The sequence below is a fragment of the Sciurus carolinensis genome, chromosome 10 (genome assembly GCF_902686445.1).
Source record: "Sciurus carolinensis chromosome 10, mSciCar1.2, whole genome shotgun sequence".
NCBI classification, from domain to species: domain Eukaryota; kingdom Metazoa; phylum Chordata; class Mammalia; order Rodentia; family Sciuridae; genus Sciurus; species Sciurus carolinensis.
In genome coordinates, this window is record NC_062222.1 from 56,729,483 (window position 1) to 56,756,460 (window position 26,978).

The window sequence follows — 26,978 nt, forward strand, 5'->3', positions numbered from 1 at the left end:
AGAAGAGATTACCAAGATTTTTTTTCCTGATTAGAACTGGTAGCCAGTATATTAAATATTGACATAAAAGCAAATGAAAAGAACTGGAACCAGATTCAGAATCATGAAAATAAGATTTTTACAACAATTAAAAAAAACTATATTAAACAGGGTTTAAACAAAATTAAAACAGAACTATGAGAAGTACAATTTGTTATAGTATAGGATCAAATTTCTATATAGATTTTATACCTCAGTGGGGAAAAATAACTGATTCCAATGACATTCATTTTGTTTTCATCTGTGATAGTCATGGATGCTTTTATTTTCCTTGGGGTGCTGAAAAGGAGCTGGGAGAAAAAACTCTTTGAACATAGTTTTAATTTCTTTCTACAGTATTTTTATTTGATTTGTGGGCTGTTGGAATTGTGATTTTTTAATTGCCTTCTAAAAAATGGAGATTTAACATGATGCCTGGTCTCAACCGAACAAGTTAGATATCTCAGTTGTTCTTGGGTTAACTGGCTTACACTGTCTCTCTCTCTCTCTCTCTCTCTCTCTCTCTCTCTCTCCCCCTCCCCCCTCTCTGTCTCTCCCCATCCCCCCTCTCTCTCTCCCCCCTCCCCCTCTCCCTCTCTCTCCCTCTCTCTCCCTCCTCCCCCTCCCTCCCTCTCCCCTTTCTTCCCTTCCCCCTCTCTTTCTCTCTCTCTCTTAAACACACACACACACACACACACACACACACACACACACAATTTCTTATCACATTTTCAACTTCTTAACTTGATTCAACTGATGATGCTTAATACCCAAGATTCATACTACTGTACTACAAATTTGTTTTCACAGCAATAAATCTTCAGTTCTTTATGATTCCACTTAACAAAAGTCTTTCAAGGAGTGGTTTATAATTTGGGTATTTGGAGATAATATATTTGATGGTTTTTTGGAAAACCTTTTTCACTCCATATTCAGATGTGCTTCATTGGTAAGTGCATATTTAGATTAGATTCTTGAATTGTAATGTTGATCTGCTGCTTTTTTTTAATAAAATTTGACTGAAAATGTTTAATTGGCAGTTTTTAATAAGTTAGCCAAAGAAGTGCAGCTCTTATTCCATATTACTAGTCCTGCATTTCTTCCTAAATTCCATTTCAGTTATGTTGGTTTTATTTTTTTCTGATTTTTAATACCACAAAATTACCTATCAATTAAAAGTTACTTTTTTAATCTTCTAGAAAAAAAATATTTAGTCAGTCTGACTAAGTAAGGTGTGACTGGTTGGTGTGTGTGTGTGTGTGTGTGTGTGTGTGTGTGCGCATGTGCACATGTGCAGAGTGAGTTTTCAGAATTCTTGTATCTGAGGTTTGCTTCCCTTAATTAGCTTTGGAAAATTCTTAGATATCAATTCTCAGATATTCCTCACTCCCTGTGTCACTTCTGGGACTCCTATCATTCCTGTTATTATGTTAGACCATTCAATGTCTCATAGCTCATGATGCTGTGTGATATACTTCTTTTTTTTAAAACTCATTTTCATTGTAAACAAACATCTTGTTTCTCTGTTTGTACATGAAGTAGAGTCATACCATTTATGTAATCATACATTTACATAGGGTAATAGTTTTTGATTCATTCTGTTATTTTTTTCTCCCCCCCACCCCTCCCACCCCTCTTATCTCTCTATACAGTCCCTCCTTCCTCCATTCTTGATCCCCTTCCACCTCCCCATTATGTGTCATCATCTGCTTATCAGCGAAATCATTTGTCCTTTGGTTTTTTGAGATTGGTTTATCTCACTTAGCATGATATTCTCCAATTTCATCCATTTGCCTGCAAATGCCATAATTTTATTATTCTTTATGGCTGAGTAATATTCCATTGTGATATATATATATATATATATATATATATATATATATATATATCACAGTTTCTTTATCCATTCATCAATCTAAGGGCATCCAGGTTAGTTCCACAATCTGGCTATTATGAATTGAGCAGCTATGAACATTGATGTGGCTGTATCTCTGTAATATGCTGATCTTAAGTCCTTTGGGTATAGGCCAAGGAGTGGGATAGCTGGGTCAAAAGGTGGTTCCATTACAAGTTTTCTGAGGAATCTCCACACTGCTTTCCAGAGTGGCTGCACTAATTTGCAACCCTACCAGCAATGTATGAGTGTACCTTTTTCCCCACATCCTCGCCAACACCTATTGTTGCTTGTATTCTTGATAATTGCCATTCTAATTGGGGTGAGATGGAATCTTAGGGTAGTTTTGATTTGCATTTCTCTTATTACTAAAGATGTTGAACATTTTTTCATATGTCTGTTGATTTTTTGTAGATCTTCTTCTGTGAAGTGTCTGTTCATTTCCTTAGCCCATTTGTTGATTGGGTTATTTCTGTTCTTGGTGTAGAGTTTTATACTTCTATTCGTCTTTTTCCCTTTCAGTTTGTATAAAATCAACTGATCAGTTTAAGTTGATTATCCTCAACTGTGTCCAGTGTGTTTATAAAGCTATCAAAGGAATTCCTCATTTGTAATATCATGGCTTTTAAGTTATTTTCTAGCATTTCTATTTGACTCTTCTTATGGTCTCCATCACTCTGCTGAAATTCCATTTGTTCCTAGGAATCTTCCACCTTTTAGACTAGATATTTTAACATGTTAGTTACATTCAAGTTCTTGTCTGATATTTACAACATCTGGGGCACATCTAAGCCCAATTGCTGATGGACTTCTCTCTTCATAAGTGTATTTTTTCCTCACTCTGTCTCATAATTTTTGTTGAATGCAAAATATCTTGAATAGTAGAATAATGGAGATGGAGATATTCATTGTTCATGCTGAGAAATAGATGTTTCTTCTCTCAGACCATTAACATTAGAAGTTGCATCAAATTTACCAGTGCTTGAGCTGGATTTGAGTTTGAATTTCATTCTGATTACCTTCTGCATTAGTCAGGGTTCTCCAGAAAAATAGAGCTAGCTAGCTAGCTCTTTAACTACCTAGATAACTAGATAGATAAACAAATAGGAGATAGATGGTTATCAGATAGTAAACAATTAATCACCCTAGCCCAAGTCCTTTTGCCTTTTCACATTTTTATAATGTAACACTGTTTAATTCTGTATGTAAGTATTCAGTTCTGTCTTTGAGTCTTCGTCTCCGTTTGTAGGTTTCGGTGCCACACAAAACTTTCCTTAAATACATGCATATGCTTTTATCCTATTGGTTTGTTTATGTTAGCTTAATTCTCAGCACTGCCCCCCCCCCAAAAAAAAAAAAACCAAAAAATTTCAGACTATTAGGGATAAACAGAACATCCTATAAACTTCTAAAAGACAATTAAAAGAAGGAAGAGGAGGAGGAAATGTGGAGGGGAAGGAGGAAATTGGAGTGATGTGGCCACAAGCTAAGGAATACAGCCAGAATGGCTGGAAAAGGTAATTTGGAAAGGATTCTTTATGGGAGCCTCTGGAGGGAGCATTGATCTGTTGATCCTTGTTTTCATCCTAGCAATGTTGACTTCAGACTTCAGGCTTCCAGAATAGCAAGAATCAACTCCTGTGTTTTTAAGCCATGCGATTTGTAGTACTTTGTTGAATGTACATGGGAAGCCAACACAGTGGGTGTGGCGGGATGCAGAGCACATCTGGTTTTACAGGAAACAGTCAAGGTTCCAGAAAAGGTTTTTCTAAAGACAAATTGGCAGGATACTCGATACCTGCAAATCCTGGGAGGAAACTTGCCAACTGGTGATGGTTTGGGAATTGAATTAGTCTATACTTTTTAAACTGGGCCAAAGTTTAAGTCAATATTTAATTCTACAGAAAAACAAATTTATTCAGGTAAAGAGAAAAAATCCATGGCAAATGACATGACTAAATCTGTATGAGCATTTTCATGGTCATAATAATGTAAAATTTTCTAATATGTTATTAGGAACGGAAGAGAATTAGGGTCTTTTTGTAACAGTGACTGCCACAAATCCTTGTTCTTCAAAACAAGATGTCATAGAAATGCCAAAAGAAACACAAAACTTGCATGCCATTTAGAGATGTGGAGGTAGACATCCAAATAGTGAGTTTCAAAAGTTGAATAAATATAGGAAAAAATGAGAAACAAATATTGCTGTTTTTCATAAGAAGCTTTGTAGAAAAAGATTTTGCATGTGATTATGCATGTATGATTTTGATGAAAGTGAAAACTGGAGAAGTTAAAAAACTAGAAAATGAGAAACACAATAAAAGAGTTGGGTTCTAGGATTTACAAAATACAATAGAAATGAAAAATTTAAGACAAATTTCATAGCATTGTACAAGTAGGTATATATGACTGGAATTACATTTTGTGACTGTATCACATATGGGTTTAAAACACTTTGGAAGTGCTCTATAAAGATTTTACATGGAGGCAAAGGGAGGGTATGTAAAACATTACAGAGTGGGATCTATCAAATCTATAATGAAGATAGAGCAACTGAGCCCTGCTAGTCTTCTCTGTTGGTTTCCCTGTCATTGACTCTTCTGGATCTTTTCTTTTCTTCTCAAGTCCCATTAACTTACTTGCTCCAGTGCTATTTCACCAAACTATAGCCATTAAAAATGCATCAACTCAATCTCTGTGAACACATATGTCTACGAGGGCCTGCTTCTGAGACCACTGCTGGTGCCAAGAACGACATCAGTGTGCCTAGTAAGGAAAGAAGAAACGGCTGTTTTAAACCAAGTGTCTTTAATACAGAAAATTGATTGTAGACACATTCGAAGGCTAAAAGACTACAAAGGGCATACTGAGGTGAATCAGAACATTAAAAACATTAAGTGAAGAGAAAACGAGATAGCGGCGAGATCATCAGAACTAAGACATCAAAGGAAGATCCCTAGGGGGTTGGGGCATAGGTCTTTGATGAAAGGTTACAGCCTGTGGTTGCCCAAAAAGTAAATATTAAATCTTGTATTTACTACCAAGAGAGCATGACCCAGCTGCTGCTGATCCATCTGAGCGGGTGGAGCAAGGCTGGTGCTGCAGCCAACTGTGTGACATGGCGTAACACTAATGGGAACTTGAACAAAAGGTCCCTCTCTCCTCTTCCTCCTCCTGCCTTTATATCTCTCTAGTATCTCTCATTGGCAAAACCCTTAGGGAAGCCAGATGTCAAAGGAGTCTGGGAAACTGAGTCTGCAGAGTCACAGCCCCAGCAGCATAAAGCAGACTATGAACAGGTAAACTGGCAGGAATGACAGGCAGATAAGCTGTGTAGCACGTCTCTGCACTTATTTTAAGGCCCATTCACACTTATCCCTGCTTCCTTCCAGTTGTCCCCCACAAAGCATCTCCACTTTAGAAATCTGCCTGCCTCCACCTGGCCCTGCAGTACTGGGGGCCCCATTTCTACAGGTTGTCCCTTCTCCAGCACCAACAGAAGCTCCATTCTGACTAGAGCTTTCCCAACAGCCACAGTTGCACAGGTCACTCACAGCTGCGAAGGAAGCTCCACAGCCATCCTGTCTTCCCTCCAGCGGTCCCAGTTTTCTTCCTTCCTTCTCTTCACTCCAGGAATGATCCGCTCTCCATCCCCTCCTCTCTGGTCACCCAGCCTTCCGGCTGCAGGCCCACCATCCCTCAGGGGTCATAAAGACCCTCTGGGAACCAAGTTTGGTGGTTTCCTTCAGAGTCTTTCCTCTTGGCTTCCTGCTCCGAGTTCTCTTGATGACTGTTATTTAATCTTCCATGTGATTTTGGATTGCTGTTTTCATCTCTTCTCTTCTTATTGCCAGTTTTCTTAAACACTGCTCCTCTCTATAGATTTTCTCTCTCCAATTGAGAATTAAGAATTACCTTTTTTAGAAGTCTCAATCCAGTATTAAGCTATTTTCACATTAACTATAACACTCCCAGGTTTCTCTATAGCCAAGGGAATGTTCCACTTAGAATATCTCAAACTTACCTAAAGTTTGACATGTTCAAATCAACCTCTGTTCTTAGCCAATAAAACCACTCATTTTTCTCCCATTCATTCAGACTGGAACATTGGAAGTGGTTTGGACTTATCACAAGTTGTTTTAATTTTTTCTTAATTTTCTTACTTTTTTCTTTCTTCATCCTCTCTTCCTATTTCCTCTAAGCCCTGGGACAAGGACAGTAAACGCTTGAGACTTAAGAGGTTGAAACTGGACTGTTCTGATCCTGGGTTCTAGTCTTGATTTGGCTACTAACTGACTGGGGGACCTTGGTTAGCTCATTTACACAATGGAATAATAATAGTAGCAAACTTAAAGGTCCTATTTGAGTAAATGCAAAGCACTTAGAAGCCTGGCACATACTAAGTGCCACCTAACTGTTAGTTATTATTATTATCATTATTATTCCTTAGGAACTTCAACTCAGGCAGGGACTAGAAAACCTCAGGCAATTTACTTAATCTCTCTTATTCTCAGTTTCTTCATGAAGTGTGATTTCTAATAATAATTTTCTAATAAGAATTGTTTGTATGTAACTAATTGTATATAAGTTTGTACATAAGTAAAAATCTTAATAAAGTAATCATCTGATAAATTTTGGCTATTAGTGATATATGTGATGGCCAATGACATTAATACTCTGTCATGAAAAATCACCATAGGTTTTTCATCCTTAAGTAACTATTTCCAGTTTAGAGATTATACCTTTCCCTCATATGCATTTTGCATTTTTGATGATTTTATAATGTTTGAATTATGAAATTCATGCCATTTATCATTATTTTATTCCTGTAATGTTACTGTTTCTGCTTGATCTTAAAAATTATCATGTGCATAGACTTCTTCATGCTGATCTACAGCATGTCATCAAAATATTCACCAAATATTTAGATTATTTTCATTTTACACTTAAAAGAAACTCCCAAGAACATCTGTTCAGTTTTGCTTTTTGACTTCACTGACATTATTTCTAAGACCTTTCATGGTGATTGTCTGTAAACAAGCATTTCCAACATTTTGACCATTCTCTTCATATGGAATTGAGGGTCCAGTATGGCAATGTATTTTTTAAATTTCAGGAAAGGAGGTAAGTATATTTTGGTTTCAGAGTCAAAGCAAAATATTAAGTAAATTCTTGATTTATGGCGTGAAATTTGGGTAGATTAAACACATTGGTAGGCCTGCAACCAGAACACTGGTTTTGTTCCTTACCCTGCCTTAACCCACAATATTTGAAAGCTCTTAGACTCTATGCACTCACAAGAACAATTATACTTTTTTCTATCCAAATATCTTTTAAGTGAATATTAGCCCTATTGCTTTGCCAAGTCCTTTATCTAATAAAAGAGGAATTCGGATAGAATGATTCCTGAATTTCTTGCAGTTACGTTGTTTTTTCTTAGGTCTCACAAAGTGTGGGGACTGCGTCTGTGGGTAGACAGCTGAATGTCTAACCTCTGGTCAGTCCCACTCCCTTCTTGCAGAAGAGTGGGAAGAATAAGGGCTCCTGGATCAGACAGATGTGACTTAGGATTCTGCTGCAGCCACTTACCAGCTTCATGACACCCCTGAAGATGGTGTGGCTTCCTCCACCCGCATAACCTCAATCCTCTGGTTTTACCTGACCAAACATCAGATGGTGAGAAATAAAAAGTCTGGTGGTTCATTTTCAAGTATAGTATTTAGCCTTAAAGTATAAAATGACTTGGGATGAAACAAAGACATCTGGAGGGGAAAGCAGGATGGAAAGTTACAAACAGTTAACACTGAGTGTAAAGATTTACAGCCCCTTGACAGACGAGAAGTTAGAAAGAAGGGGCTTTACCTGACCAACAGTGATAAACTGTGTATGGCCAAAAGGTGATCAATCCAAAGGGACTTTCCTGCCACAAGAGGACAAAGGAAGGTGGGGACAAAGGAAGGCATATTTCTTTAAATAACCCCATGGAAACACTAAAATCTAAGTCACATTCTAGAGATTGTGCACTCCACATTACTCAGCCAAAGAGAAACTGGGGGAGGGATCTTGGGCTCTAGGGGATAAAACACTGATTGTGCCCAACCAAGCTGGAGGTGCCTGACCACCAGGCACCTGATTTTGCCAGTCATTAAGTAAAGCCTCGTTTTTTGCTGTTATCATAGATATTTCTAACAGATAGTTGCTTTGCATGAATTTTTTCATTTATTTACCACAGTTCTTAGCAGTGGTACTATTATTCATCTTCATCGTACAGACAAGAAAACCAAGGTTAAGAGCAATAACAGATTAAATCCAAGCTCACAGAGCTAGAAAAGAACAAACCAAAGGCCATGATCACTGACCTAGACTGCCCATTGGCATGGGCAGAGGCCATCTCTGACTCATCACTTTCACACCAGAACCAGCTTAGTGCCTGACACAGGGAGGTTGTCAGTCAATGCTGACAGGTATTGTGTACGACAGATATTGTGAATGCCAGGGATCGTAAGCAGATTTGCTGTGGTTGACTGTGTCTGCTTCTCTGCTATGAAGAGAAGGAACACCCTGCATCAAATATGATCCTCTGGCTCTTGGCTCTGCCTGTCCTGCTTCATTTGCTCTGCTGCCTTCTCCTCCTTCCTGACTGCAGCCGGTAGATTCAAAGCTGGAGCTTGGTGCAGACAAGGGAAAACAGAACTCTGACCTGAGGGAACTGAGATAGGGGAAACGGAATGAGGGGCAGGAGCACATAAGGAAATATTTAATCTAATGGAATGGAAGCAAAATGTTACATACAATTGGCACATTACGAAATCAAGGCTTTGCCCTACAGCTCAGTGCCCTTTTCTTTCTGACTTAACTTGGTCTGAGAATAAGCTGGGAGGTGTGGCTTAAAACTCCAGATTGCGTGCCGAATCAACTGGCACTCAAGCAAACAAAATAAAATACCCTTGCAACACACTGGCTATTTGTGGAGCAGGGAAGAAGTCTGCAGGGATTCGTCAGTCTCCAGGTCTGCAGAGAAGACAGAAGCATCATGAGCACAGCAGGGAAAGTAAGCAAAAAAGATTTACTGTTGGAAATATACTCTCATTCGCATAATATGTAAATGAATACAGTTTTTGATGAATAATCTAACCTTGATTAAATAGAAAGAATATGTATTGAAATGCAATATGCAATGTATTTATGATATATTCTGAACTACAATGAAAACAAATTATTCCTAAATATCTTCAACAAGAATGTGTAGAATACGGGTCTATTAAAATCTTAATTTCTGGGCTGGGGATATAGCTCAGTTGGTAGAGTGCTTGCCTTGCAAGCACAAGGCCCTGGGTTCAGTCCCCAGGACACACACACACACACACACACACACACACAAAATTTCCTACTTAAATAAATTTGCAATAAAGTGATAGTTAATTCCTAGCCACTTGTGACTAATTGTCAAATCTACCTAAAGTTGTAAATGACTGTCATCAAAAGTTATCTTTATATTAAGAAATCATAATTTAAATGTTATTCTTTGCAACCATATTATTCTTATAAACACAGGAAAGTCGAGTTTGACTAAAGTTTTGTGAAAAGAATTCGATTCAGAAACCTTGTCAGGCTTAAAGACAGTAAAACCAGCACAGATCAACCATGTGCCTGCCACATCATGGACACCCAACGCTCAGGACCCACCTACAACTAGTATCCTATTTTCAAGTACTCTCATATTTGTTTTGCCATTGTCCATGGGGAAAAGAAAATTAAAGGAGGAGAAGAGACCAATTGGGGAAAAAAGGCATCACATGCAGGAAAAGAAATGTGAAATTATTATAAAGTCAGATCCTTTGGACTTTAGCAGAAATTGAACAAGGGAGCAATAGGTTTTAAGTGGACAGACACTGACTCTGAAGTACAATAATGAAGCAGAATTCCATGCACAAGTCAACAAGTCACCAGCAAACAACCAATTTCAGGATATTAGGAAGTCTGTAAGGATGGCCTTTATGTCAGTGTCTTTCAGTTAATTATGATTCTCTCTTCTTATGTTAATTCTTCACACATTTTTAAAAGGTGTTTTTATTCTTTTTGCAAACCATTTGTTCATTTCTATAGAGCACTTATTAGGTAGTAGGTGAAGGGTTGGGTGTTTTACAAAATCGAGAAGACCTAATCCCTGATTTCAAGAGTATCATCTTCCTGTTTGATTTTCCAGGTAATAAAATGCAAAGCAGCTGTGCTGTGGGAGCTAAACAAACCCTTTTCCATTGAAGAGGTGGAAGTTGCACCCCCTAAGGCCCATGAAGTTCGTATTAAGGTGAATTTTTTTCACTTATATTTAATTTTAGGTTTAAAAGAATTCAGAGACTATTCAAAATAGAAACAAACAAAAATCCATTAACAGGCACTTTTTATATAGTTAACCATAGAATGCATCACATTCGTTGCTAAGGCAAGCTATGAATGTAAATTGTTAAAGTTTTAAAAAGTAACCAAAGAGTATGCATAGTATAATCCCAGTAAAACAAAAAAGAATTTATGTGTTCTTACAGAAGAAAAGTTATGTACCAAGGTATCAAAATCAATTAACAGATATTTTCTTGGTGTTAATCTGCAATTTTTACTTCCATATAAAGCATTCATTCTCATATGTCATATACAACAAATGTTTCAGGATCAATTGTTGTAAATTATTTAATTCTGGAGAGGAAGGTAGAGAAGGGTTTTGAACAATCTTGAGAACGAATTTGATCTTTTGCATGTGGAGAGTAGGGACTATTAGAAGACTTGAAAACTCTTCAGAAGCATGATTACAGAAACGTGAATATGTTATGTCCTTCTCAGACCTAATCATTTTACCTTTCATCTATAGATGGTGGCCACAGGAATCTGCCGCTCAGATGATCACGTGGTCACTGGAAATTTGGTCTGGCCTCTCCCTGTGATTTTAGGCCACGAGGCAGCTGGTATTGTAGAGAGCATTGGAGAAGGGGTGACTACAGTAAAGCCAGGTACAGAATTCACATCCAGGGACTGTGCGTTAGTTCCAGATCCCAAGATCATCCAGCCCAGATGAGGAAAAGGAAGCCATAAGTGCTGTAAACCTGGCACAAGCTCATGGGCGAGGTGGGAGTAGAGGGGTTTTCTCCTTCCCTTCACATTCAGATGATTTTGTATTTTCTCCTTCAACAACTATTTACTGAGCACCTACTAAGTGCCAGGGTCGAGGTTAGAGCCTGGAGTATATGAACCTCAAAAGAGACACAGTGCTGCCAGAGTGGAGGCAGAACTGAATACCTTCCCTTTTAGTGTTGCTGAGCACTGTCTGTCAGGGCCCAAACAGAACCACAGATGGGGCGGAGGAAAAAGCCTCAGTCTAGATCTCTAGACTCTCGAGCAGGGAATGGAGACTGTTCTGTGCTGAGTTCACAAAACGGGGCCGCGAGGCTAGGACTGAGTCAATGTGGCCTTTCTGGGGTGGGAAGTGGAGCCTGTTCACCACTGTAGTCTTCCAGTATGGCCTTACTTCCCAAACCAAGAACAATAAGACAAACTAGATGGAAGGAAAGGAAAGAAATGGCAGAAGGCAGCCCGTCGGAAGCAATACTACTTTTATTATCTTTAGTCAAGGTAACGGTGACTGGTTACAAACTACTAATTATTTTATTTTTTAATATTTCTTTTATCTTAGTTTTACTTTATGTTGACATGTTTTGGGAGGTAAAGGATAAAAAAAAAAAAAAAAAAAAAAAAAAAACCCAGAAAATTTTCATGCCATCATCTCCACATAAAGTTTATCTATAAAATGTGATAGGCCCATTTTTCTTGGTCTGGTTGGATAGTAGCAGCCATAATTTAAAAAAAAAAATTATATTTAATTCTAAAAAGATCACTTTAGCCAGTAGATTCAGCCCTTTTCTTTTAAATATTTAATTAAACTGTGAATATTTAATTAAACTGTGAATAGCAAAAAATAAATAAATAGTTTAGAAACTATAAATAAGTGGTTAGGAAATTAAACACCAAAAATGAAAATAAATTAATAATGAAAGGACACTCTTACTTTTAACCTCTGCTTTCTCTATAGCAAGAAAAATAATTAATAAATTATCAGCTAAAAACATTTGATAGTTCTTGTTCTCAATGAAAGAACATTGAGAGTTGAGATTTTCACAGGAATTTCTTGAGCTCTTTGTCCCATTTTTGCTAGTCTTTCTCAAAAAGGAATGAAGATTTTTAAAAAAGCATTCCCTTCATAATAAAGATAAGCATCATCACTTTGAAAAGTCAAAAACTGGTTGTTGAAATTGTCATTTTTATCATAACTCAAGTTTTGTTTTATTTTTATTCTAAAAATGTTTTATTTATTTTATTCATTTTAGTTTTATTATAACTATTGAACAAAATATAAGATCTCCCCAGCGTCTGGTGGAACTATGACAACTTGCTTGCAATTAAAATTTATATCTAGCCAGGTTATGGTTAGACACACCTGTAATCCCAGCAGCTCAGGAGGCTGAGGCAGGAGGATCATGAATTCAAAGCCAGCCTCAGCAAAAGCAAGGTGCTAAGCAACTCAGTGAGACCTGTCTCTAAATAAAATACAAAATTGGACTGGTGATGTGGCTCAGTGGTCAAGTGCTTCTGAATTTAATCCCTAGTACCCTCCCCAAATTTATATCTGTACTTACAGCAGTAATAGTTCAAGTTTAATTATTTAAGGATTAAATAAGATAATGTGTGAAGTCCCCAGGAAAAATCAGGGTGTGCCATAAACATTAACTATGAATACAGCATAAATAATTTTTTAAAACCACATCATTTTCTATATTCACATTTCTTCTTTGGGAATCTTCATGAAGGCACATATTAAACCCAAATGACCAATGACATGGTTGATTGAACCCTATTTCTTGCCTTTTCCAAAGATACACATCTCTACATGTAAGAATAAGTTCTTGCTTTATTAATTCCTGGATAGAAATTTAAGAAAAATTTGTTTTGTTCCCTTCCAGGTGATAAAGTCATCCCGCTCTTTAATCCCCAATGTGGAAAATGCAAAGTTTGTAAACACCCTGAGGGCAACATCTGTGTGAAAAGCAGGTAGGTTTCTTATACTCTCCTTGCACAGCTCACAAAGTTGCACATCTGTCTGCTCCTGTTTCATGTCCCTTGTGTGTCTGTGTGTTCCATTGATCAGTCTAAAAAATCCCCGGGGGACCTTGGAGGATGGCACCAGCAGGTTCACCTGTAGGGGGAAGCCAATCAACCACTTCATTCACACCAGCACCTTCTCCCAGTACACAGTGGTGGATGAGATGGCCGTGGTCAAAATTGATGCCGCTTCCCCACTGGAGAAAGTCTGCCTCATCGGCTGTGGATTTACAACTGGTTATGGCTCTGCAGTCAAAGTTGCCAAGGTAGTATGGACAGTGGCCAATGAAACAGTTAACATTAAGACTGTAAGGAACCAAAAGGGCAGCAATTTCTCACAAGTATCAGAGATTTTCATGGATTTGTAGTGTTGATTTTTTCATGTATTTATTTATTAAAATTTTTTTGTTCTGATTAGGTACATGTGACAGTAGAATGTATTTTGACACATCATTCACAAATGGAATCTAACTTCTCATTCTTCTGGTTGTATATGTTGTAGAATCACATCAGTCATGTAATTATATCTGTACACAGGGTAATAATGTCCAATTCACTCTACTACCCTTCCTGCCCCAGTACCTCCTCTCCTCCCTTCACTCCCCTCTGTCTAGTCCAAAGTACTTCTATTTTTCCCTAACACTAGTCTTATTGTCAATTAGCATCCACATTAGGAGTAAACATTTGGCCTTTGTTTTGGGGGGTTTGGCTTATTTTGTTTAGCATGATATTCTCCAGCTCCATCCATTTGCCTGCAAATGCCATGATTTCATTCTTTTTTAAGGCTGAATAATATTCCATTGTGTATATATACCACAGTTTCTTTATCCATTCATCTGTTGAACGGTACCTAGGCTGGTTCTGAAGTTTGGCTGTTGTGAATTGAGCTGCTATAAACATTGACGTGGCTGTGTTACTATAGTATGTTGATTTTAAGTCCTTTGAGTATATACCAAGGAGTAGAATAACTGGGTCAAATGGTGGTTCCATTCCAAGTTTTCTAGGGAATCTCCATACTGCTTTCCATAGTGGTAACACCAATTTGCAGTCCCACCAGCCATGTATGAGTGTACCTTTTCCTTCACATCCTCACCAACACTAATTGTTGCTTGTATTCTTGATAAACTGGAGTGAGATTAAATCTTAATTTTGATTTGCATTTCTCTAATTGCTAGAGATGTTGAACCTTTTTTCATATATTTGTTGATAGATTGTATTTCTTCTTCTGTGAAGTGCCTGTTCAGTTCCTTAGCCCACTTATTGGTTGGGTTATTTCTTTTTTTGGTGCTTTTAGAGTTCTTTATAAATCCTGGACATTAGTGCTCTATCTGAGGTGTGTGTGTGGTAAAGACTTTCTCTCATTCTATAGGCTCTCTCTTCACATTACTGATTGTTTCTTTTGCTCTGAAGAAGCTTTTTAGTTTGAATCTACCCCATTTATTGATTCTTGATTTTACTTCTTGAGTTTTAGGAGTCTCGTTAAGGAAGTCAGTTTCTGAGCCAACATTGTGAAGATTTGAGTCTATTTTTCTTCTATTAGTCCCAGGGTCTCTGTTCTAGTGCCTAAGCCCTTGATCCATTTTGAGTTGATTTTTATGCAGAGTGAAAGATAGAGGTTTAATGTCATTTTGCGGCATACGTATTTCCAGGTTTCCCAGCACCATTTGTTGAAAAAGTTATCTTTTCTCCAATGAATATTTTTAACGCCTTTGTCTAGTATGAGATAACTGTATTTATGTGGGTTTGTCTCTGTGTCTTCTATTCTGCCTCATTGGTCTATGTGACTGTTTTGGTGTCAATACCATGCTGCTTTTGTTATTATGACTCTGTAGTATAGTTTAAGTCTGGTATTGTGATGACTCCTGCTTCACTTTTCTTACTAAGGCTTGCTTTAGCTATTCTGAGTCTCTTATTTTTCCCAGTGAATTTCATGATTATTTTTTCTATTTCTATGAAGAATGTCATTGGGATTTTAATAGAAATTGCATTAAACCTGTATAATTCTGGATTTCTTATTCTTCCAGATGAATTTCATGATTGCTTGCTCTATTTCTATGAGGTACATTATTGGGATTTTAATTGAAATTGCATTGAATCTGTATAGCACTTTTGGTAGTATGGCCATTTTGCCAATATTAATTCTGTCTATCCAAGAACATGTGAGATCTTTCCATCTTCTAAGGTCTTCTTCAATTTCTTTCTTTCTGTAGTTTTCAATGTAGAGGTCTTTCATCTCTTTTATTAGATTCATTCTGAAGTTTTTTTTGTTTTTGTTTTTTGTGGTTTTTTTTTTTTTTTTTTTGAGGCTACTGTGAATGGGGTAGTTTCCCTAATTTCTCTTTCAGTGGATTCACCACTGATGTATAGGAATGAGTTTCATTTATGGGTTTTTGTAGTATTTATTATTAATAGAAAAATATTCCCAGAGAGAATTTGAGACCAAATCTTAGAAAATGTACCTATTTATCACAGATGAAAATGCTGTTGATATTTAGTTAAGAAAAAGCAAATATTTCATTTCCAATAATTATTATCTTATATTTGTTCTTTTCAGATCTACTAAATTTTAGGCCTGGGATCTCATTTAGTCATTCATTTTACGGTTAGAGAGTAACTATACACACATCAGGCACAATAGGTTCCACTGGGTTCTAAGGAAGTCAAAGTGAATGAAAAAAGAGTTTGTTTTTGAGGAGCAAAAAACTATGGATACCCTACTCCCAGGATTGGGACCAATAGTATATTCCAAAGCCTTATCCAATACACCTTCAAACTGAGGATCACCCACTCTGCAGATCCAAGGAGAAAAGTAATGAAGCTTTAGCAATGTGTTTATCCCACTCACTGTGGGATTACACTGCTGCACTTCTCCCCTGCCATGAACATATGCCCACACAGATACTCACAATAACAGATTTCGCTCATTATTAAAATACCACCCAACTTCATGGTGCATTATTGTTCTGTGTGATTTTTCTAAATTCAGGAATAAAGATAAACAAATACCACATTAGTCCCAGCCTACCTTATCTTAAAGTTGTCAGTTGAATTTCCCCTGTTGTTTATGCTTTGCTTTAAGCCCAGGATAACCCTTAAAGGCTTCTCATCTAATTCTGCTCTCATTACACTGGTTGTGATTACTGAAAGTTAATGGGCCAGGGAAGAAGTTGCTTATCAATAGCTTGATTGGATTACTTTTTGATCTCCTGGAGTGACCTTGTCTACTTTTTTCATCCCCCACCACCCTCACCAAATTGCTTTTGTGTGTGTATAACATACTGAAGCTAGTTACCAATGATTAGAACCATTGAGAGTTTCTTCAAGATTAGAGTCATTGCAGGCTGTGGTTGTAGCTCAGTGGTAGGGTGCTTGTCTAGCATGGGTGAGGCACAGGGTTTGAGTCTCAGCACCACATAAAAATAAATAAATAAAGATACTGTGTCCATCTACAACTCAAAAAATGTATTAGGGTCATTGATATTTGGAGCTTAAAGTTCATCCAGTTCACTGACTCTCAGCCTTGGCTTCCCATTGTTGTGACCTGGGGATGGCATTCCACCCACAGAAATTCTGATTGAATTTGTATGGACTGTGACATTGTAATTTTTTAAGCTCTCCAGAGGAGTCCACTATGTAGCAAAGCTGAAAAGTCACTAACTTAATTCAATCCCCTCTGTTTAAACATGAAGCAAGAGTAGCCAAAACAGATTTTGACCAAAAGTTGGACATAGCTCCTGAGATCCTATGAGGCATGCACTTTATATAGCTTGAACACTTCAAACATTGTGTGATCTATTTTTGCTTTTTCAAAAACAGGTCACCCAAGGTTCCACCTGCGCTGTGTTTGGCCTGGGAGGAGTTGGCCTGTCTGTTATCATGGGCTGCAAAGCAGCCGGAGCAGCCAGGATCATTGGAGTGGATATCAACAAAGACAAATTTGCAAAAGCCAAAGAGGTGGGTGCCACTGAGTGCATCAACCCTCAAGACTACAACCAACCCATCCAGGAGGTGCTGAAGGAAATGAGTGGTGGAGGGGTGGACTTTTCATTTGAAGTCATTGGTCGACTTGACACTATGGTATGTACCTTAGCATGCCTTGAGTTTTCTACTTCTGCAATCTAGAGTATGCAACAGAATTTAAATATTATGCAGCAATATATTTTTGGAATAGCAATTTCCATCTCCTTTTTGTTACTTGGATCATTTAATTTATTGCTATGAGAAATCCTTCATTTTATCAGCTAACCAAAACTGTCTCAAATAATATTTCTCCTTTAATGAGGAAAAGTGTTTTTTAATTGAGCCATTACAGATTAACTTTATTGATTTTCTTTTCCTTTTTTCTCTTACAGAATAATTTTTGGTATTTAGCAGGAAAAGTACACGAGTCCTAAACTGATTCAGTGTTCCTAATATCTAATAGTAGTATTTTCAAATCAATTCTGGTTCAAGTAGCAGCTTTGAGAGGAATATTTTTAAAATAGGTAGTGTCATCCCTGCCCATAAGAAATTTAATCTTACTATTCTTTGATTCACGCTCATATTTCCAGCTTGTTCACAAATCAATACCTTATTATAATGATCATCTCTCTAAGGTTCAAACACAGAAGGCTTTTCAGAGTCTCCATTAGAAATAACAATAGATCTGCTGTGATGCTCACTGTAGATGGAAGATTCTGTTACATCACTCCAGAAAAAGAGATGAGACCCCATTTCTCAGAGTAGCAGAAGCAAGGCATCCAGTGACAGTGTTCATGCTGAGATTATAGAGCATCTTTCAATCCAGAAAGCCATTCAAGGGTCCTGCCAGCTAAGTGGCCTTGAGGAAGTGGCTCAAGTTCTGTGTCTCAGCATCCTCACCTGTACAGTGTGTCAGTTTTCATGTTTTAGTATGAGTCAGTACATTTCAAGGACTTAGAAGAGTGTCACACCCTGGCAAGAGCCTCCGTCACATTGCTATAACTGTGGTAGTACTGATAGCAGACTGTTATTATCTTTCTGAACATCCCACTCCAAAAGGCACTTGTTAGGTTGATCCTGGGTCCACAGCCTGTAGTAAAAGGAAAAGCAATGCAGGAATCCTTTTTCATGGATTGAGGATACAGTCCAGTCAAGCTGGAAGCTCTAAGTCTATGGATATAGTACAGGACATACGACAGGCCCTCTTTCCCCTGCCACAGCCTCTGGCCGCCTCTAAGGGTCTCTGCCTTAATCAACACAGGATCAAAATTAACTCTCCCTTGATTTAATATATGTTTTCCTCCTCTGTACTTTTCTTTCCCTAAAGATTAGAGCCATCAGGAAAAACCAATAACATACTTATTCACTGCAACAAACAGTATATTCCTAGCAGGTCAGTTCCTAGCAGGTTACTGTCACTTGAATTACATCTCAAAAAAAAAAACAAGTTGTGGATAATGTTGATTTTCAGTTAAAAACAAATTCAAAAAGTAAATATATACATAATGCAAATTCTGTTTTTAAACTGGCAAATTTGATTTTCCTCCACATTTTTAACAAATATGGTTTAATAATTTTTTTTATATTTCAATGAATTCTGAATTTTTTCAAATATCATCATCCAGCTAAAAGGAATAAGGAGCAATTTGGGGCCAACTATAATTTTACCATCAGAAAATACGTCCTAAGGAAACTCACTGCCTTCACACACCACTTTATTTCACCACGAGACAACACACTGCCTGGCACATCACAAGCACCCAGTATCTATCTATTGAAGTGAATACTTTTTTAAAAATCAGCAGATTTTTTTCCACTCCTCAAATTTAAGAGATATATATCTCATAACTTTGTTTATGAATTACATGGAATAATGCAAGTAAAATACTTATCACAGTGCCACTTATCATATGGTAAGCTCTCAATACATGTTAGCTGGTGTTACTGATAGGAAATACTATTTTCAAGCTTGTAGTTCTTACGTCATCTTTGGAATATGTATATTATTACTTTCAAAAAATCACAAATATCAATTACCATGGGTAATATGTTTCTAGTTATATTTTACCTAACCAGAGTTCTCCTGAATTCTGCTGAAAAAGTCCCCAGAGACAAATAAGACCCGATTGTTGAGGTTCACCAGGAAAACCTAGCAGTGTTAGTAATGGGAATCTATGCCCTGAAAGTAAAGTTCTTTACATATGTGACCTGAGACAATATGTCATAGATGATGGAGGTCCAAAGAGAACTCAAATTTTTCCAAGGTTGTAGCTTTTCTTATTGTGCTGTTTTTCTATTTTCCATGTTTTCCCATATGGAACTGGGTTGTTACTTTATATGAAAATGTCAAATGCTCTAGAGCTACATGTTCTGAGGATATCTAGTCTTCCAAGTGTCACTCTTCAAAATCAAAAGACTAATCATTAATTAGTACAAAAATTAATTAGTGTCTTTGGAGATTCTAAAACACTCTTTTACTACAGACTATGTTAAAAATTGACAGGAAGGGAATAGATTCCTGGACTGTCTTTTGAAGATCCAGAATAATAGGGATTGTTTAAAGTAAAACTAGTATGCATTTTGGAGAGATGCAAACATCATTTTAGAAATGGACAACAGAATTGGAATCTGTTAAAAGAGAGATGACCAAGTGGACCAGAGACAAATTTTGATGATGTAATCATATCTTATTCACCAGTCAAAATATTTGTTCAAACTACAAGGTTTAAAATACATTCTTAATAATCAATTAATTAATCAATTCATAGATTGCCCGAGAATCATGTGATCATGAAACAGTATCCTTCTGTCGAAACCCAGACTTTACATATGTTTGTAACGATATTTGCTTCTTTATTAGTTTATAAGGAAGAATGAAGTACACATAAATTGATTCATCCATGTTTTCACTGAAAAAATATACTTTCCAAGTATTTGTCCAAGCAGCAACACTATCCTAGGTACAATGGGGACTGAAACAGAAGACAATTTCCTCCTTTCAATATCACATGATCCTGTATTTCATGAGTTGGTGCTGTCAGAGAATCTACTTTAAGGATGCGAAATATTGATTTTTATTCCAGCTTTCTGCCCTGTTATGCTGTCAAGATGCATATGGTGTAAGTGTCATCGTAGGGGTACCTCCCAATGCCCAAAGCATCTCTGTGGATCCTATTCTGCTGCTGTGTGGACGCACCTGGAAAGGAGGAGTTTTTGGTGGTATGTAGTTAGGCCTAAGAACTAAATTTTTATTAACCTCAGAATTTCCTCCCTTCTATAAGTGACAAGGTCAGGTTTTGATAAGCAATGTAGTTACTACATTGAACATTAATTTTTTAAAAATGAATTAAAATTCCTGTTGTATCTATAGGTTCCAAATCAATTAGATGTGGAACTAATGCAAAGAGAAAGTCCCAAGACAGACTACTCTGGAATCCCCATAAATTAACTAGGACCTTTCAGCATCAGCTCTTTTCATACTTGTTACATAAGGCACCAAAATTCTTTGTAGGACACAGGAAATCTGTATCAATAATTTATGCCTATACTGATTGCAAATTTAGACGATTGCTGAATTTGCTTTTTGTCTTTGGTCATAATTATCTGTACTGTAATTCCTCTACGAAAAGCTAATAGGCACCCTAAAGCTAGCTACTTTATCTGTGAGGATTAAGAAAAATCAAAGCACTGCAAAAGGGTAGTGAAGGGCTCTTTGTTAACCTCATCAATAGCAGTCTGCAGAATGTAGCACTTTTTACAGACTTTTATTTTAATTTTGTTGGGAAGTCTCCTCTCCAGTTATAGTTATTCCTGACTAAATCTAACAATGCTATTGTCTTCTTTTCAGGTTTTAAGAGTAAAGATTCTGTCCCCAAACTGGTGGCTGATTTTATGGCTAAGAAGTATTCATTGGATCCATTAATAACTAATGTTTTACCTTTTGAAAAAATAAATGAAGGGTTTGAACTGCTTCGCTCTGGAAAGAGGTAGATTTGAAGTTTCCTTTTATGGTCGGGTACTTTCTAACAGAGATTGAAAAAGTGGAAGGATGAGGAGAAAGCTGGAGTCTGTTGGTTTTCCATCACCAGTTCAGTCTTTGCATGTAGAACATCTCAGATCACACTGGGAACATCTGAGAACAGTTGCTTTGTGTTTCCTATCCAGGTGAAGCTACATTATACTGATGACAACCCATCTGAGTGATCAGTCACTCAGCCTTTTTCAGAGAAAAAGGCCAGAGAAACCATCAGAGTCACACAATCATAATTACAATATGGAGTCACTGAAGCCTCAGCCTGGCCATCATTAATGGCCATATATAATGTTCAGGACATGCCCCAAACTTTCATTATGGGAGTAAGGGGGACGACACTGAGATGATTTTATATACAGATACTAGTAATTTTTCAAGAAAAATACTACTATTGTTATTTCTTTTTGCAGTTTACAAAGAATTTTTCACAAATAAAAATTATAATAAGGGAGAAGTGTACAAAATCCTATGTTGAATGTTTAAGTCTTGTAAGTTCTCCAGAGCTTAGGGGAAAGAAGTCAATCCATTTTCTACCTCTAACATTTAACATGACCACCTAATTGGATGCGATTGGTCACCTGCATTTATGTGACACACAGGTAGGAAGAGTTACCTCAAACTCCCACTTTCTTGCTCCATGGTTCATGTATTTTCTGCTACCCCCACTTCTTCTCATGAGATTTCAACTTTAAATAGTGAATTTCAATATAGTTTTAATTTGCATTTCTCTAATTGCTATAGATGTTGGACTTTTTTCATATATTTTTTGGCCATTCATATTTCTTAGAAGGTGGTTTTTAGCAATGGCCTTAGTACCTGTATAAATGTTAGATTTCCAATATTCCTAATATTCCCAAGAATGACGTTCTCTTAGAATTAATCCATATCAACTTCATCATCTACTTCTAAGAATCCTTAACCATTTCTGTGTCAAAACTTTATTAAACCTTTAACATGATCTTAACTTTACTAAACTCTGTTCCTTTAAGCAAGTTATTTATCTACAAAGGGCATGACAAATAACAGGAATGTATTACAAGTTATTTCCTATTTTTTATATTTTATTCCAGGCATGTAGACTTTCAAAAAAATACATTGTTTTGTTTTAAGGATTCTAGTGTAGAATTAAAGTCTAAAGGGGCAGCCATATTCAGGGTGTTGTGGTGAGTTTAAGATTGGAGAAAACCTAAGAGAGAACCAGAAAGAACACATTGCCCTTACACTGCCTTGGAGCTTAATGTCCAAGGATGGCCAAGGAATGTCTGGGAACACAGATTTTCACTGAGACACATCAAATGTTTAATTTACTCGCATGGAAGAGTGTAAATTGCCTATGTGATAAAAGTTTCTTTGCCTTCCTGTTTCAGTATCCGTACCATCCTGACATTTTGAGACCATCCAGATGCCTTTGGAGCAGTCTTCTGACTCTTCCCATCATCCGGAGTATCAGCCAGAAAAACATCAATTTTGTTCATTAGAGATGTAATCAATAACATTACACATGCAAGCTTTTCCTGAAAGATCAGAAATTCTTATGAAATCATTTTTTCAAGCAAATATTTAAAATCCACATGAGAGTTATTGAACATTAGCAGGTGATTAACGCTAGTAAGCTTTTCTTCTTAAGCATTTGACTTATGCCATCTTTTCTTTTGAGGAAGGATACTTCTTGTGATTCTTGTATTTTTTTTTTTTTCTATCTTTTTAACCACCAATCATTTACACTAAGTGGAGGGACTCTTCCACTGTCCCCAACATAAACACAGCAGGATATTGTGCTTGTAGTCACCTGTATCTACCTTATTTCCACTGTCTGTATTTTCCTTTCTATGAAATGTAATCAAAATCATAGCATGGGGGCTGGGGTTGTGGCTCAGTGGTAGAGTGCTCCTATAGCATGTGTGAGGCCCTGGGTTCAATCCTCAATACCACATTAAAAATAAAGGTATATATATATATATATATATTTAATTTTTAAAAATCATAGCATGGTAAAAGATAGACTCAGGTTTAAAAATGAATATTCAGCACTTCTCAATCCAGGGACTTTCTTAGTTATTCAAAGGCAATATCACACATTTTCATACAGTGGTGGGAAATGTTTTTTTTTTTTTTTTTATTGTTGTTATACTATTTTCTTTGCAGTGAATATGTAATTGCTCTCAAATAAAATCAGGAATCTTGTTTTATGTGATAAATGTGAGGTTTGGATAGTAAATGTGGAAAATAAACTATTTCTGTACCATATTTTAAAAACTCTGTAATTTATACTTATGAAGGCATTTTATGGGCTAAACAGTTAATGATTACAACTGACTAAGGTGTCACTCCTTTTTGTTAAAAATAATGGAATGACTTTTAAAGTGCAGGGGCAATGGGAATGGAAGTAACTGTGAACACAGCATTTAAGATTGTAACTTAGCAATGGCACAAACACCCAAGAAATATATTTTCTAAGTAGATATAGTCATCTGTACATATGTTTTTGCAAAAATTTTTCTCTAGAACATATGTTTTTGCAAAAATTTTTCTCTAGAACTTTTCTATAAATTACTGTAACTTAAATAAAGTCTCTAATCCTGGGATTAATTTAATATTTTGAATAAGTTCAGATCCCTTTGTTAATGATTTCCCACTAGCAGAAGAAGATCTGCATTATGAGTTTTATATCCAGTTGTGTATTCTATTCTTATTTATATTTAAAGGATTGGTCACTATCTTCAAAAGTGTTACTGCAGTGTCTACATTCTCTTTGATATTGTAAAAAGGACCCTAGACTTAGAGTAAAACAATTTGCCACCTACTCTGTGACTTTCAGAAAGTCACTCAAACTCTCTGAAACTGTTGATCCTATGATTTAATAAAATTACTCTACCAACTCATTACAGCTTTACAGAGGAGGGAAAAGGAGGCACAGGGGACTGAAATGGAGCAAGCCAAATTTTATGCATGTATGGTTATGTCAAAATGACTTCAACCTTGTGCGTAACTATAATGCAGTAATAAAAACATTAAAAAGTTTTTTTAAATGATTAAAGGCTATGATGCCAGTGGAAAAACTTTGTGAAATGTTGAAGTGCCATGGAAATGTACAGGTTGTTTATTTACTTTGTCGGAGATCCCAAAGGATATATTCAAGGTCAAGGCAGCTTTCAGAATGTCCCTAAAGTAACATATCCTTAAGAAGACTACCTTTTGCTGATGCTGTGTGATTTTTACATTTGGTGCTGATGATGTGCGATCCAGAGAAAAAAGAGTTGGTTCTAATTTCCACCTCACACTGTGGGCACGAGATCCTGCTGGTGGCACAGAGGCCTCATCTAGCTTCTATCCTGTGCCCTCTCAGGTCCAGGGAGTGGGTGGGGCAGGTCACGGTGGGCACTGTCATTGTACTCACACAGTAGCACTGTCTTGCATGTGGTGGGGACAGGGTAGGTCACCTGCACAGAGTCTACATTACATGGACATTGGTGGGAAAGAAAGGGAATGAAATCAAAGCATGGAATGGAATCACAGAGTGGCTGGCATCCCTACAGGCCTGAATAGTGCACAGTGTCAGGGTGTGGGGTGGTTTCCAGCAAAACTTCACTCTTGAATCAAGAACTTCCATATTTGCTTGAGTCAAAAAAAAAGTAACTCTGAATGTACATAGTTTGCACTCACTTTTACGTATCAGTGAAAAGCTTAGTTAGAATGAAGAAAATTTTCAAAGTTCAAAGAGAAAGACATTTAGGAAGATGGTTCACCTACTAACTCTGAAACACCAACTTAGCTTCTTAGTACACTGACAAAGAGGACCAACATAGATGAACTCTGCCTTGACCTTTGATAACTCTACAAGTCACTCAAACTGCTGTGGGGACTGAGAGTCATCTGGAAATCAAAGTCAACTGGGAACAGATTTGTACTTGATAATTACAGAGTTCCGTGCCTGATTATTCAATTCTGTTAACAAATGCTCTATGCACCTCTAACAACCTATTATAACCTCGGCTAGGTGTTCCCTGAAAAAATGTCAAAGGATCAATTTTATCAAAGTACACTAAATTCTGTTTACTATAAAATATCTAACAATACTCAGGAAATAGGCCATTGTAAACAAAGAGAAAAAAATTGGTGGGGCAAAAATAAAACAGAGGAGGAGCAGCACAGTGGGGCCAAACCATGTTGCAAGAGGAGAAATGGATGTGGACGTGGGTGTGGGTGTGGCTTGCTCACTTGATTCCCTGGGACTCAGCACTCAGAAGACACCTACACAGCTGCACAATCCTCTGGGAATCCAGAGGTTGCTCAATACCCCACAGAGCTAACTCAGAACAAAGTTAATTAGAGTCAGGAAAAAAAAAATGGTTTGTATGTTTCGGCTTGTTCCTTGAAGTATTTGACATGTCAACAAATTACAAAGAAATTTTATTATCCACTAAAGCAGGTCAGAGAGATCACCAGAGAACTCTTATCTAAATATATTATTTAGAGAGTACTACTCTCACAGAAACCAGTAATTAACAGATACCTAACTGCCATAAGGAGATACAACTACTGTTTTTTTTTTTGTTTGTTTGTTTGTTTGTTTTTTAATTTATTTTTTTATGTTTACATAGGGTAATGATGTTTCTTTTTTTCCCTTCCCCCCCACCCCTCCCACCCTTTTCCCTTTATACAGTCCTTCTTTCCTTCATTCTTACCGCTCTCCTTAGCCTAACTCTAAACCTAACCCTAAACCTAATGCTAACCCCTCCCACCCCCATTATATGTCCTCATCCGCTTATCAGCGAGATCATTCGTCCTTTAGTTTTTTGAGATTGGCTTATCTCACTTAGCATGATATTCTCCAATTTCGACCATTTGCCTACAAATGCCATAATTTTATCATTCTTCATTGCGGAGTAATATTCCATTGTATACATATGCCACAGTTTCTTTATCCATTCATCAACTGAAGGGCATCTAGGTTGGTTCCACAATCTGGCTATGGTGAATTGAGCAGCAATGAACATTGATGTGGCTGTATCTCTGTAGTATGCTGATTTTAAGTCCTTTGGGTATAGACCAAGGAGTGGGATAGCTGGGTCAAATGGTGTTTCCATTCCAAGCTTTCTGAGGAATCTCCAACTGCTTTCCAGAGTGGCTGCACTAATTTGCAACCCCACCAGCAATGTATGAGTGTTCCTTTTTCACCACATCCTCGCCAACACCTATTGTTGCTTGTGTTCTTGATAATCGCCATTCTAATTGGGGTGAGATGAAATCTTAGGGTAGTTTTGATTTGCATTTCTCTTATTACTAGGGATGTTGAACATTTTTTCATATATCTGTTGATTACTTGTACATCTTCTTCTGTGAAGTGTCTGTTCATTTCCTTAGCCCATTTGTTGATTGGATTATTTGTATTCTTCGTGTAGAGTTTTTTGAGTTCTTTATAGATTCTGGAAATTAGCGCTCTATCTGAGGTATGGTTGGCAAAAATATTCTCCCACTCTGTAGGCTCTCTCTTCACATTTCTGATAGTTTCCTTTGCTGAGAGAAAGCTTTTTAGTTTGAATCTATCCCAGTTGTTGATTCTTGCTTTTATTTCTTGTGCTATGGGAGTCCTGTTAAGGAAGTCTGATCCTAAGCCAACAAGTTGAAGATTTGGACCTACTTTTTCTTCTATAAGATGCAGGGTCTCTGGTCTGATTCCAAGGTCCTTGATCCATTTTGAGTTGAGTTTTGTGTAGGGTGAGAGATAGGGGTTTAATTTCATTCTATTGCATATGGTTTTCCAGTTTTCCCAGCACCATTTGTTGAAGAGGCTATCTTTTCTCCATTGCATATTGTTGGAACCTTTGTCTAGTATGAGAAAATTGTATTTATTTGGGTTTGTGTCCATGTCCTCTATTCTGTACCATTGATCTACCTGTCTATTTTGGTACCAATACCATGCCGTTT

General features: G+C 37.0%; 1 protein-coding gene across 2 annotated transcripts in view; it reads left to right on the plus strand.

Moving 5' to 3' along the window:
- LOC124994588 (alcohol dehydrogenase E chain) overlaps positions 1–23,512 on the plus strand; it is a 61,268-nt gene extending 37,756 nt beyond the window's left edge. The window contains exons 1-9 of one of the 2 annotated variants that reach the window (XM_047566685.1): positions 8,811–8,963; positions 10,119–10,220; positions 10,776–10,914; positions 12,919–13,006; positions 13,104–13,323; positions 16,874–17,134; positions 20,101–20,236; positions 20,865–21,003; positions 22,418–23,512. In XM_047566685.1, the coding sequence (XP_047422641.1) occupies positions 8,946–8,963; positions 10,119–10,220; positions 10,776–10,914; positions 12,919–13,006; positions 13,104–13,323; positions 16,874–17,134; positions 20,101–20,236; positions 20,865–21,003; positions 22,418–22,442 (1,128 nt within the window). In that variant the 5' untranslated portion in view covers positions 8,811–8,945 and the 3' untranslated portion in view covers positions 22,443–23,512. Of the gene's footprint in view, positions 1–8,810; positions 8,964–10,118; positions 10,221–10,775; positions 10,915–12,918; positions 13,007–13,103; positions 13,324–16,873; positions 17,135–20,100; positions 20,237–20,864; positions 21,004–22,417 lie in introns of those variants that run through there. The other variant, XM_047566687.1, reaches the window with a different exon arrangement.
- Positions 23,513–26,978: the final 3,466 nt, after the last annotated feature.